The sequence below is a fragment of the Carcharodon carcharias genome, chromosome 12, assembly GCF_017639515.1.
Source record: "Carcharodon carcharias isolate sCarCar2 chromosome 12, sCarCar2.pri, whole genome shotgun sequence".
NCBI classification, from domain to species: domain Eukaryota; kingdom Metazoa; phylum Chordata; class Chondrichthyes; order Lamniformes; family Lamnidae; genus Carcharodon; species Carcharodon carcharias.
Window position 1 is genome coordinate 130,573,738 of NC_054478.1, and position 12,793 is coordinate 130,586,530.

Sequence of the window (12,793 nt, forward strand, 5' to 3'; positions counted from 1 at the left end):
TAAAGTCACCCATGATTAATGTACTGTCTTTTTTACATGCCCTCATTATCTCCTGATTTATTCTCTGTCCTACTGTATAGCTACTGTTAAGGGACCTTATAGACTACTCCCACCAGTGTTTTCTTCTCCTTGTTATTTCTTACCTCCACCCATATGGATTCTACATCTTCCAATGCAAGGTAATTTCTTGCTATTGTACTTATTCTGCCTTGTACTAACAAAGCTACCCCACCACCCTTTCCCTCCTGCTTGTCCTTTCAAAAATTCACATACCCCTGAATATTTAGTTCCCAGCTTTGATCTCCATGTAGAAGAACAACTCGCAAAAACAATTATTTTGCACCTTCCAGCTTTCAAATGACTTGAATTAAGCAAAACAGTACTTAGCAAACTTTTTTTCATTAGCTACCACAGGTTGGTCTCTCACGTGGTTCTGTTGCAAATGGAAATTTTTCGAGGATTAAAAGAAAGCACAGCTAAATGTAGCTTGCTCAGCTAGAGTGCTCTCAATAAGCTAATCATCGATATGGGAACAGACATAAAACTCATTTAGATGCAGCTGCTGCTATTGGGCATGCAGTAAAATGTGGAACCAAGCTGAGCCTCAATAATAAACCCTTTGTTCTCATATGTTCTGATCACCTGCATTTAAAGGAGTTCAGCCATTCTTTGAAAGCACTGTGCAAAATAAGCATCTTTTACTTTTTTGACATCCAGACAATCTTTGATGAACAATTTGAATGATGTTTAAGTGAACATCTTTTGTTGCAGCTCTTGCAATTTAGAGGCTGGAACCTCAAAAACCTATTTTTTGGCTCTATACAGTTATTTTCCTTAAATTTTAAGTCATTATTGCTTTTAGCACTTCATGCCAGTAGGTACTGATTGGGTTTTTTGAGGAAGATCAATGGAATTGCAGAATACGATGAAATATCCAAAACTTGGATTTGCCAATGATGGGCCACAAAATCTCATGATCATCTTCATTTCACCCAATTTGTGATCTGCTGCCAATTCCGACTCAAGACTCCAGGCACAGTCGTTCATTACACTGCACTGCTACAAGAACAAGAATGCTGTGGGTTCTCCCTAAAAAGTTTTCTGGACACAGCTTCTCACACATTATTCTAAACACAACTGTCCCAATTTTACCATGCATGCTGAAAGAAAGAAAAATAGCTGTTCAGGAGATGAAATAGTGGCCAAATAACTAATTAGCATTAATAGTACAGCTTCAGGAACACTGAAGAAAATAGCTGATTCTCACCTAAGTAGTAACACATTTGTCATTTAACAGCAAGGTTTCTATTACAATAATTTGTATAATTAATAATATCTTTGAAAAGTTCTGTAAATGGCTGCATTCCAAAGTAGTCAAATGCAAATTAATTCAAAAGCCTGTAAAGCAATTATGAAATACTATCATTGTTTAACCTGTGCAAGCAAGGGTACAGTAATTTAGACAGTGCAATATGCATTTTCCAAGTACTGGTAAAATCCAGATCTGCAAAAAGACTGGTAAAAATCATGGAATCCTATGCAACAAAAATGAGTTTGCCTTACTTGGCTACCAAAAGCTGGTGACCTCTGTAGTTCTTTGACTGAACAGCAACCGTGACAATGAATTCATCCCCTAGATTGGGCAATTGTTGGTGTTACATTCCTACACTTTTCCCATCTTCCATGAAAGCTGCAGACTCGGGCTCTGTTATAAATGCTTGTGGGAGACTAAGGGTCAGGACTGAGTTCCTAGTTGGGAATGGAAGTAGTCTTGTTGGGTTAATCGGAAAAGCCTCAGGTTCATCCATTATAAAACGTTTTGAAGCTGTGTGTCAGATACTCCGATCCAGGGAAACTTGCTACTGCCTGAGAAAATTCGTGAGACTGAAATAGAATAATCATCATGGCTTGTGAGATACAAGCATCTCTCCTAAGAAAGCTGACTGGTAATTCACAGGCACCAAAGCCATAAGTTAGAGCAATCCTTATGAGAAGAGATACTAATCACATCTGACTGGCTATTTACAGCTTACGTTTAATTGACAAGTTTTTTGAACCAGTTCATGTTTTTAAATCAGATTCAGGGAATACAAAATATGCACAAATACATACCAATGGTGTCCATCCTGCATGGTCTTTGATGTTTGGATTAGCTCCATTCTCCAATAGCTGTTCCACTGTTGTAATGTCACCCTATAACATGATAAAATGGTCGAATCAGCATTGCACAGGTTAAATAATATGGCTCAATTTTTGTACATATTCTGCTTACACACAAATACATTTGTAATACTTCACGTTTGGTAAGATAATGTAGTGACTAATTTACCAAAATTGTAATGTTAATTAAAAGGTTTCATATTAAATAAAATCTGACAATAAAATTTCAGCTTTATTATCCTTATGTTAAGAACTTAAGAAATAAGAGCAGGGGATTCATGGCCCCTCGAACCTATTCCGATACCGGGGTGTGAACAATTGTGCTGTAAACTGTCCATTTTCTTCTAAGATAAAGGGGAGTTGAGTCAAGGATAGCTTGATGCCTAGATGCAAGGTTAATATGTTTCACGTTGCCATTGGGAAGAGGGCAGAGGAAGCCATGTTTGAGATCAGGTTACAGGCTTCCCTACAAACCAAGGAATATCACAGACAGCAGGGCTTCTGCATGGTCAGCAAAGAGAAAAGGCTGCTTGACTTTGAGAGCCACCACAGCCAGATACGGGCAGTCTTTAGTCAAAGAGACACATCCTACAACCTTCTACGATTTCCAGGAGATTTGTTTTGGAATGGCCAGGGGGAGGAATCATCAGAACAGGCTTGACTACTGGTGGTGGATTTAAGAAATGCTCCGAAAACTAAGAAAAGCGCCTAGAGATGGTCCTTCGAAGTTACTGCTCAGTGAAGGGGGGAAACGGAAGCCCTTTGGGAGCTGGGAGCAACTGAGGACTGTTTGCAATAAGGATTGCAATTCCATGGAGAGGGCGAAACATGATAAGTATAAAAGAGGAATGTTCCTCTCTATAGTTTAAAGTATAAGTTGCCTACAAAAAGGAAATAGTGTTTGGTCAATAGAGGTTTAGTCACTTGTTACAGTAATTTTTAAAACATGAAATCTTGTCCTGTTACTCTTCCAGCTACAAACTGGAAGTTGGAATCTTGTTTTTAGAAGTTATCAGTTTTTATGGAGATCGTAACTATGTGAACAATATAAGGGCATCCTAAAAAAGAGCCTTACAAACATCAGCATTTCAGACCATCTCTCCTGGGAAAACAATGCAACCGAATGACTCATGTGGAGGCAAGTACGGAAATATGGTTCAGCATGTTTTGAGGTCCATCTACGTCAATCTCACATCATCCAACGTGTCCAGAGGAAGGCCAGAAGTGGTGCAGCTGCAGAAGTTCCCACAAGCACCAATGACAATGTGAACTGCCAGTTCTCTGGACGTCCATGGCAATTTTGCATTTCTAATCATGAGAAAATGCAGAGAAAGCAATGAAATAAGGTACAGCTTGGGCATACTCAAATGAGGAGTCTACCATGAAAATTTATGTGCCAACCTGGTGAAACTAAAACACAGAAGTAGATCTGCGTGAACAGAATGAGAACATTAAGGGATTATATAATCAACGATTAGATCAAGCCACTGCAGTCCTGCCACATCCAATCTTAAGTGGCGATGGAGAATTAAGCAATTAAGAGGAGGTTCTATGAATATATCCATGCTGCATGATGGCAGAGTCCAGCACATCTGTAAAAACAAGGCTGAAGCGTTTGCAACCAACTTCAGCCAGTGAGAAGTGAGTGATCCATCTTCGCTTCATCCCGAGATCCCCATCGTCACAGTTGCCAGACTTCAGCCAATTCAATCCACATGGAATCAAGCATGAGTACATTAGAGATAGCAAAGACAATTGAACCCAACATCACTGCTGTAACGCTTAAAGCTTGATCTCCAGAATCTGACACAACTCTAGCCAAGCTGTTCCAGTACGCCTACAACACTGATATCTGCCCGGCAGAATGGAAAGTTGCCCAGGTATTTCCTGTCGACAAAAAGCAGGACAAAACTAATCCACCCAATTGCCATCCTATCAGTCGATTCTAAATCATCAGTAAAGTGACAGAAGGTATCATTGACAGTGCTATCAAGTGGCACTTACTCAGCAATACTGCTAACCAATGCCCATTTTAGGTTTTGCCAAGGTCACTCACCTCCAGATCTCATTATAGTCTTGGTCTACACATGGAGAAAAGAGCTGACATCCGGAGACGAGATAAGTGAGAATGCTCTTGGCACAAGGCAACAAGTGTTGACATAAAGGATCCCCAATAAAACTGAAGTCAATGGAAATTGGGGGGAAAACTATTCACTGGCTGGGGTCTCATTTAGCACAAAGCCTCAGGACATCGCAGAGTTCCTCAGGTAGTGTTCCAGCCCCAACCATCATTAAATGCTTTATCAATGACTTCTCCTGCATCATAGGTCAAAAGTGAGGGTGCTCATTGATGAGCGCAAAGTTTTCAGTTCCATTCACAGCTCCTCAGATAATGAAAATGTCTGTGTCATCATGCAGCAAGATCTGGATGATACTCAGGCATGTGCTTAAAAGGGGCAAGTAACATTCGTGCCACTAGAGACTTACTAGCCATCGCCCCATTACATTCACCGACATTACCACTGTCGAATGCCCCACCTCAATATCTTTGGGATTCACCAAGGCCAGAAATTTAACTGAGTCAGTCACATTAATACTGAGGCCATAACAGCATGTCAGAGGCTGGGTATTTTGTGACAAATGACTCACCTTCTAATTTCACCTTCTAATTTGTACCTGCAGGGTACAAGTCAGGAATGTGATGGAATACTTGCCTGGATGAGTGCAACTCCAAAAATATCGAAGAAGCTCGACACCATCCAAAACAAAGCAATCCACTTCATTGCCACCCCATCCACCACCTTAAATATTGACTCCCTCCACCAATATGTAACATGGATGCAGCATGCGCCATCTACAAGATGCACTGTAGCAACTTGCTAAGGCTCCTTCAACAGCACCTTCCAAACCTACAATCTCTATCACTTGGAAAGGCAAGGGCAGCAGAGTTTTGGAAACAACACCATCTCCAAGTCATATACCATCCTGACTTGGAAATATATTGCCTTTTCTTCAGTGTTGCTGGGTGGAAATCCTGGAACAACCTACCTATCGTCACTGTGGGAGTACGTACCTTCATCACATGGACTGCAGCAATTCAAGTAGGCAGCACACCACCACCTTCTGAGGGAATTAGAAATGGGCAATAAATACTGGCCTTGCCAGAGACACCCATATCCCATGAATATATGAAAAATAAAAAGATTTCTTTTAAATTGAATGGCTAGTATGTCTTCTCAAAAATTTTAAGGGTCTTCAGGGAACTTGGGGCAAGCTTACTTTGTGTGTAAAGGAAAATAAAATTGGGGCATCAGCTTCCCAAAACAACTTTCAGGGGTCTTTTTCTTTCATTTCTCCATCAATAAAATGTCATCTGCCCCTATATAGAAAGTTCAGGAATTTAATGACATTTCACTAAATTGCAGTTAAGAGTCCCTGCTCATCATCATCGAGTTTTGGATGAGATTATGTTACTGGGGGATGTATCTGACCCTACCTGACCTAGCACCAGTTGATGTACAGCCTGTTCTAAACCCCATTTGAATAGTGAAGTGCTCCTACTTCACTCCAGGGTCATGCAGAAGGAGTTCTAGTCTGTCGGAGGGTGCTAACTTTTGGATGAGATGTTAAACAGAGACATTGTTTTCCCTCTCACCCACTGCTTGTGGATGTCTTGTTTCCTGCATCACAACAGTGACTATACTTAAAAGGTACTTAATTGGCTATAAAAACACACTGGGCAGTCTTGAAAGGTGCTATTGAAATACAAGTCTTTCTTCCCCTCTTCGACTGTAACCATTCCAAAGTGGAAGCTAGTTCAACACACTAGTTACAAAGACAGTGACAAAGCAGTGACCTAAAGCTATAATATTCCATTTCAAATTATCTGCACTACATTTCAGCCACATGCCCATAGCATATATCAAATTAACCAAATTTTTTTCCATTCATTCTCCAAATCTCCATCTATAAATATGTTACCATTGTCAAATTGAAACAAATTGCAAATTTAAATTGTCAAGCCACAGAAATTGGATAAAATACTAATGAAAGGTGCTGCCTGCCGGCCAAGTAGGAACCGATATATTTAACAAGAAAAACTCAATGCTGTGAATGCTAGAAATCTGATATAAAAATGGAAAGTGCTAGAGAGAGTCAAAGTTGGGCAAGCCAAACAGTCAACGTTTCAGATCGACGTCCTAGTATGTTAGCTTTTATTGGTGTACCGTACCTTTATGGAAGCAACATGAAGTGGAGTCTCACCCTTGTGATTTCTCTTCATCGTGGGAGTAAGAGGAGAGATGGGAGTCATTGCACAACTTCCAGGCGGCTGGTTTCTAAACACAGGTAATGGCGTTCGAGGAGATTTCTGTGTTGCATATTGTTTTCTCTGACTATTGCCTCTGCTAGATGGTGTACTACAGCTATTTTCTGAAGAGAAGGCTTGTGGCCCATTGATATCCTTGTTCAACTGAGATCTAAATACTGGAGTAGCTGGCGATTTCTGTTGCGTGTCTAATTTAGCTGGCTCACATACATTTGCAATATGATTTGCAGGTGGCCTTTCAAAGCAAGGACTCTGTACTTCTTTTCTGCTCTTTTTTGAGGGAGTGTTGGTTCTTGAATCTGATGATTTTCTTGCTCTTTTGGATCTGAAATGTGTTGTTGGCACAGGAACAAGAGAAAAAGTGTCTCCTTTCTTCTTGAAGGTTTGATCCAACTGTCCAAGGGAAACATCATTGCAGCTGGAAACTGTTGCAATGGAACATGCTTCAGAAGGGTGGTTAATTAAATTTGTGGCTGACGACTCTGTACTGGAGCCAATCAGACTGTCGGCCAGTGGAACTGCAAGTGAATCTTCAGCTCTCTCACCTGGAATTGCTTGTCCCTGACTGGAGACCTCTGGTTGGCTGCAAAATGAGACAACTCTATCATAATCCACTTTCCCAGGGCTGTCATTTTTTCTCTCCATTTTCTTGCTTCTTCTCTTTCCAAAACCCCAATATTTATTGGCATCAGCCAATCTTTTCCTCACTTCCTGTTTTGACTTGGTTGGACGTTTCTTCTTTGGAGAATCAAGGGGAGGAGATGGCGACGACAAGAATTCAAACACTGAAGATGGTGTCCCATTAAAACCAGAGCTTGGATTCACTTTCTGATTTTTCCTACTAACGTCCATATCCAGCACACATCTCATTTTTCTACTGCGAGGACTGAACCATGTTCTCATTTGCCATTTTTTACCAGTTACTCCTTCAGGGCTAATTTCTGGCCCAGCTGGAAAACATTTAGCAGCTGAAATGAACAAGGAAATTAGAAAATGATTAAAAGAACAAATACTTTGTATTTATTTTTCAATAAATAAGCAGTACATCAGAAGCAAAATTTAAGACCAACTTTCCTTAACATTTGTCCACAAAACTCCAAGTTTCCTGCACCTTGTGCTGCAGAATCTCCTTTTCCCAGGAGCAAGGTTAGAAAGAAAATAATCTATTTTCCAGACCTGCATCTCACCCCTCCCTTTGCAATGCCAGAGGGCCCAGATTTCCAGTCATTCCAATTCTAGCCACCAAATCTATTTTAGCTTTCCCAACCACACTACTTGAAGATGTGTTTGTGTCTGTTATCTAGGCTGTTTACCGTAGGCCTAAATACAATTAGGAAGACAAATGAAATGTAGGCCTTTTGCAAGGTGACTGGAGTAAAGGAACAAGGCCAGAGACAAAAGGTTTCTTCTCAAATCGGTATTCCTACATTACAACAGTGAGTATACATTCAAAGTACTTCTTTGGCTGTAAAGTGCTCTGGGACATCCAGAGGTTGCGAAAGGTGTTATAAGAATATAAGAAATGGAAGCAAGAATAGTCTATTCAGTCCCTCGAACTTTCTCTGCCATTCAATATAATCTTGGCTGATTTTCTGCCAACTTTCCATATCCATCAATTCCCTGAGCGATCAAACACTTGTTTATCTCAATCCTTAATATACTCAATGATGGAGCATCTGCAAACCCCTGCAGTTGACAAATCCAAAGATTCATAACTGTTTGAATGAAGAAATTTCTCTTCATCTCAGTCTTAACTGTTCAGTCCCTTAACGTGAGACTGTGCCCCCATGTTCTAGATTCCCCAACCAGGAGAAACAACCTGTGTTCACCCTGTCAAGCCCCTTCAGAATCCCGTATGATTCAGTGAAATCACCCCTCATTCTTCTAAAGTCCACAGAGTGTAAGCCCCAATGTATTCATCACAGGGCAACCCTGTTATCCCAGGAATCAATCTAGTGAACCATCATTGTACTTCAACTAAGACAAGTATGTCACTCCTTAGATATGGAGACTAAAACTGCATATACTACTGCAGATCTGATCTCAACAAAGCCCTATATAATTGTAACAAGACGTCCTTGTTCCTTTACTCCAGTCACCTTGCAAAAGGCCTACATTTCATTTGTCTTCCTAATTGCTTTCTGTACCTGCCTGCTCACTTAGTGTTTCTTGAATGAGTACACCCAAGTCCCTTTGAACATCAACACTTACAAGTTTCATTCCTTTTTAAAAATATTCTGCTTTTCTATTCTCACTACCAATGTGAATAGCCTCACACTACCTCACATTATACCTCATCTACAATCATGTTGCTGACTCACTTAATCTGTCCATGTCTCTTTGCAGCCTTTGTGTGTCCTCCTCACAGCTTACATTTTCACTTAACTTTGTACCATTAGCAAACTTTTGGCCTCTTTGTCTAAATCATTAATATAGACTGTAAGTAGCTGAGGCCCCAGCGCTGATCCTTCAGCACCTCACCTGCTAACTTGAAAATGCCCATTTATCCCTATTCTCTTCTTCCTGTTTGTTAACCAATCCTCTATCCATGTTAATGTATTATCCCCACCTCCATCTTAACTTGCATATCAACCTTTTTATGTAGCACCCTATCAAAAGCCTTTTGGAAATCCAAGTACACTACATCTATGGTAACCCTTTACCGACTCTAGTAGTTACATCCTCAAAAAGTTCTAATAAATCTGTCAAACATAATTTTCTTCTCATAAAACCATATTGACTTTGTCTGATAAAAATGATTTTCTAAGTGAATTGTTAATAATTCATTAAGAATAAGTTCCAGTATTTTCCCAATGACTGGCCCAGGCTAACAGGCCTGTAAGTTCCCTGCTTTCTCTCTCCCTCCTTTCTTGATTGGTGATGTAACATTACTAACTTCCAATCTGCTGAGACCATTTTGGAATCCAGGAAAATTTGGAAAAATCATAACCAGTGCAGTTAAAAAATAGGTCTTTTTTTCTGTATTGACCCAGCCATTTGATCATTTAATTTGCTTTAGGTTGGTCAAAGCCAATATTGAATATTTAAATTCACTAACAAATGAAGGGAAGAGGACAAAAAGCAAGTTTTTGACAAGGAATAGGGCAAAAATGCAAAATGCTGGCATTATTAGTGCATGTTGTTCCATTTTTTGTTGGCAGCTAGTGAACCTAAGAGTGATACTATAACATAGTACGGAGAAAACCTTCAGTCCATCAATCTTGCATTTTCTTGGTGCATTTCTAATAAGGTTGAATCCCAAATGTTGGCAAGAACCCATTTTGTTGCTTCTTGAAACCCATTAGAGTTTCTCGTCCACCAAACATGCCACAGACGTGTTCAGCATATTTGCCACACTTTTAAATAGTTCCTCCTGCATTTCCTATTTTATGTTGAACTCAATCTATAAATCAAGTTCATGTGTTTAAAACTAGAATTTAAAATTCAAATTCAACACTATGCACTGCACTCCACGTTTAACAATAATAACTAAGCATTCCATTATTTAAAATATTCAAATTATATCTCTCAATTACCTTTAGCTGAAAGAGCTCAACCTAAAAAGCAACTTGAAGGTTATGATTATACCCAGCAATTAGCAGTTAATAGAAACTGCACTATTTCACATTCCACCAATAGGGCATAGAAGTCAAAAGTAAATATTCTACGTGATCCAAACACAGTCTTGAAGAGAGTTATTACTATTTATCCCAGTATCCATGTACAGCAGAATATCTATACTTGCCTTACTGTTTTTAAGCTTTATTACTTGTTTTAATGTTAATTGCTTTGTTTTAATGAACAGTCCAGTTTCACTATAAACTCTCTCCAGAGTTAGCCACCATTTTGGGGCCCCACCCCTCAGTCTTCCCTTTTCACTTGAGTGGGCATTGTGCAAAAATTTTCAACATGGTGGGGTGAGTAACCCTCTACTGCCATTTGTTTTGTTTGGTTTTAACTGATTATTTGTATCTTGTTTTGTCTGTGTCAAACCTTGTTCTCTTTTTTTTCTCGTTGGTTTGTTTAACTCTTTCCGGTTTTTTTTGCTATTTTAGCATTGTTTCAACAGTAGAAAACTTTCACCAGCTTAAGTAGTTGCCCCTTAAGAAAAGTAGACATCAAAAAAACATGGCATTTGAGGCATTCAATTCATCCCAACTGAAATGTAAAGAACCTATTCTCTCTCCATCTGACTCAGGTGTCAAGCTTTTATTCTCATGCTCCCTTAGATGAGGAGGCCACATACAGCCTTGGAAAATAATAGCCTAAATGGGGTAAAGCAGCAAAGGAATTTAGGGGGTACACAATCACAAATATTTAAAAGTATCAATGCAAGTTAATGGAAACAATCACAAAAGGAACATCGAGAAGAATGATGCAACTACTGTGCTATCCCTTAGATTCAAATTTTAAAAGTCATACATACCCTGGTCCAATAAACCATGGAAAAAAGCTGTAAATGTGTACGACAACTATAATAACTTGTTCTAGATTGTTTTTCTTTTACATGTGAATCATTCAAATTGGAAAGGCTGCAACCTTTCATTTTCAAAACTGATAATTATGCCCCAAAATTACTTCACTCTTTATGTGTGCGAGAATGAAAAATGAATTGCTCACATTATAACCATATCTAAAATTTTTGCTGTTATCAAAGTGAAGAAAACAACTATTCAATACATTGAAGTAATCTCACTTATCCCACAATTCAACAAATAATTGGCAAATATATGAAGCAAACTAGCAGAAAGCTTCACTGAAGTCAATTTTCTTTCAACAAATGACACCTTATATCAAACAAAGTAGGTTCAACTACATATTTAAGCCCAACCTTGAGTTTGGCTTTAAATCAGCAACTTGTATCATCATTGTCCCAGGCACTAAATGCTTGGCATTGAGCAGACAAGTCTCTCTAATTACTTACAATAACTGTACACATGAAATAATAAAGCACAAATAAAAGATCTTTTCAAAAATCTGAACCCTTAGCCTCCCAAACAGATAAAGATGTGAGATCACACAGCTGAAGTGAATTTTTTTTTAACCAATTAAAACTAGATACAGGTCATTTCACACAATGGGGTTTGAAAGCAGATCAGTTGCTTGCGCTGATCATATTGACAAGGAAAGCAGCCCAATTAAACCAACATCTGTATCAAATCAACATTTCTCTGTCCAACTGCAATCTGACAGTTATGATTTTCTATTCAGATCAAGAATCTGCTACAATGAAAGCAATCAACTGAATAGAACAGGACCTTCACTCAATTCATTATACTGGCAGATAAATATTAAAAATCATGCCGCGGGTACACTGATGCCGAAGTTCCATGCTGCTAAATAAATAGCCACTCTAGTCATTCTGAGCTAGCTCATGCCAGCTGATGCATTTCCACGCAAGGAAACCAAACTGGGCAGATTTGTACAGACTTCCTCGCTGTTGTAATTTGTAATAATATGAAACAGTGGCTATCAGCAAGCTGCAGTTTGCATTCAACTGAGAAAGCAAAACAAAGGCATTTTTGATGCAGGTGTGTTTAACAGCAACTTACAATCAAATTAGGAAGACAGGAACAGGGGTAGGCCATTTATCAACTCGAGCTAGTTCCGCTATTCCATGAGATCATGGATAATCTGCAGCATAACTCCATATACTCACCATTGCCCCATATCCCTCAATACCTTTTGGTGAATAAAAATCTATCCATTTCAGATTTAAAATGAACAATTGATCTTGCATCAATTGCTATTTGCTGAAGAAAGCTTTGAACTTCCACCACCCTTTGCGTATAGAATGTTTCCTAATTTAACTCCTGAGAGGTTTGACTAAGTTTTTGACTGTGGCCCCTAGTCCTAGACTCCCCAACTAGCAGAGATAGTTTCTATCTACCCTATTAGTTTCCCTAATATCTTGAAAACCTTAATCAAATCATCCCTTAACCTTATAAATGTTAAATTCTACATTCAACTTAGCCTTCATTAAACCACCCATTATGAAAGAAACTCAGGTGAGGGTGACGTTAATGTTATTTCATTTCAAATTTATTTCCTTCCCGTTTTCTCTCCTGTAGGTAGGCACACTTGCCTGGGGGATTGTGCACACGTGCCTGAAGCCTGCTTGGATTTTGCCACAGTTGTTAATCTTCATATCCGAGCTAACTACGAATGTACATAGCACATTCAAACACAAAAAGCTTCACAAAAATTTGTATTCATCGGGCATCCTGAACAAGTAAAACATCCTATTGATTGCTTAATCAATCACATCCAACCACTCACCCAATGTCCTAACTGGACAGTGATCAG

General features: G+C 39.1%; 1 protein-coding gene across 1 annotated transcript in view; it reads right to left on the minus strand.

The window, feature by feature from the left end:
• The window catches only part of bard1 (BRCA1 associated RING domain 1), a 181,254-nt gene that overhangs the window by 131,608 nt on the left and 36,853 nt on the right, over positions 1-12,793 (minus strand). The window contains exons 4-5 of the mRNA XM_041200077.1: positions 6,392-7,455; positions 2,113-2,193 (exon numbers count right to left, since the gene is read on the minus strand). Of these exons, the coding sequence (XP_041056011.1) occupies positions 2,113-2,193; positions 6,392-7,455 (1,145 nt within the window). The remainder of the gene's footprint in view (positions 1-2,112; positions 2,194-6,391; positions 7,456-12,793) is intronic.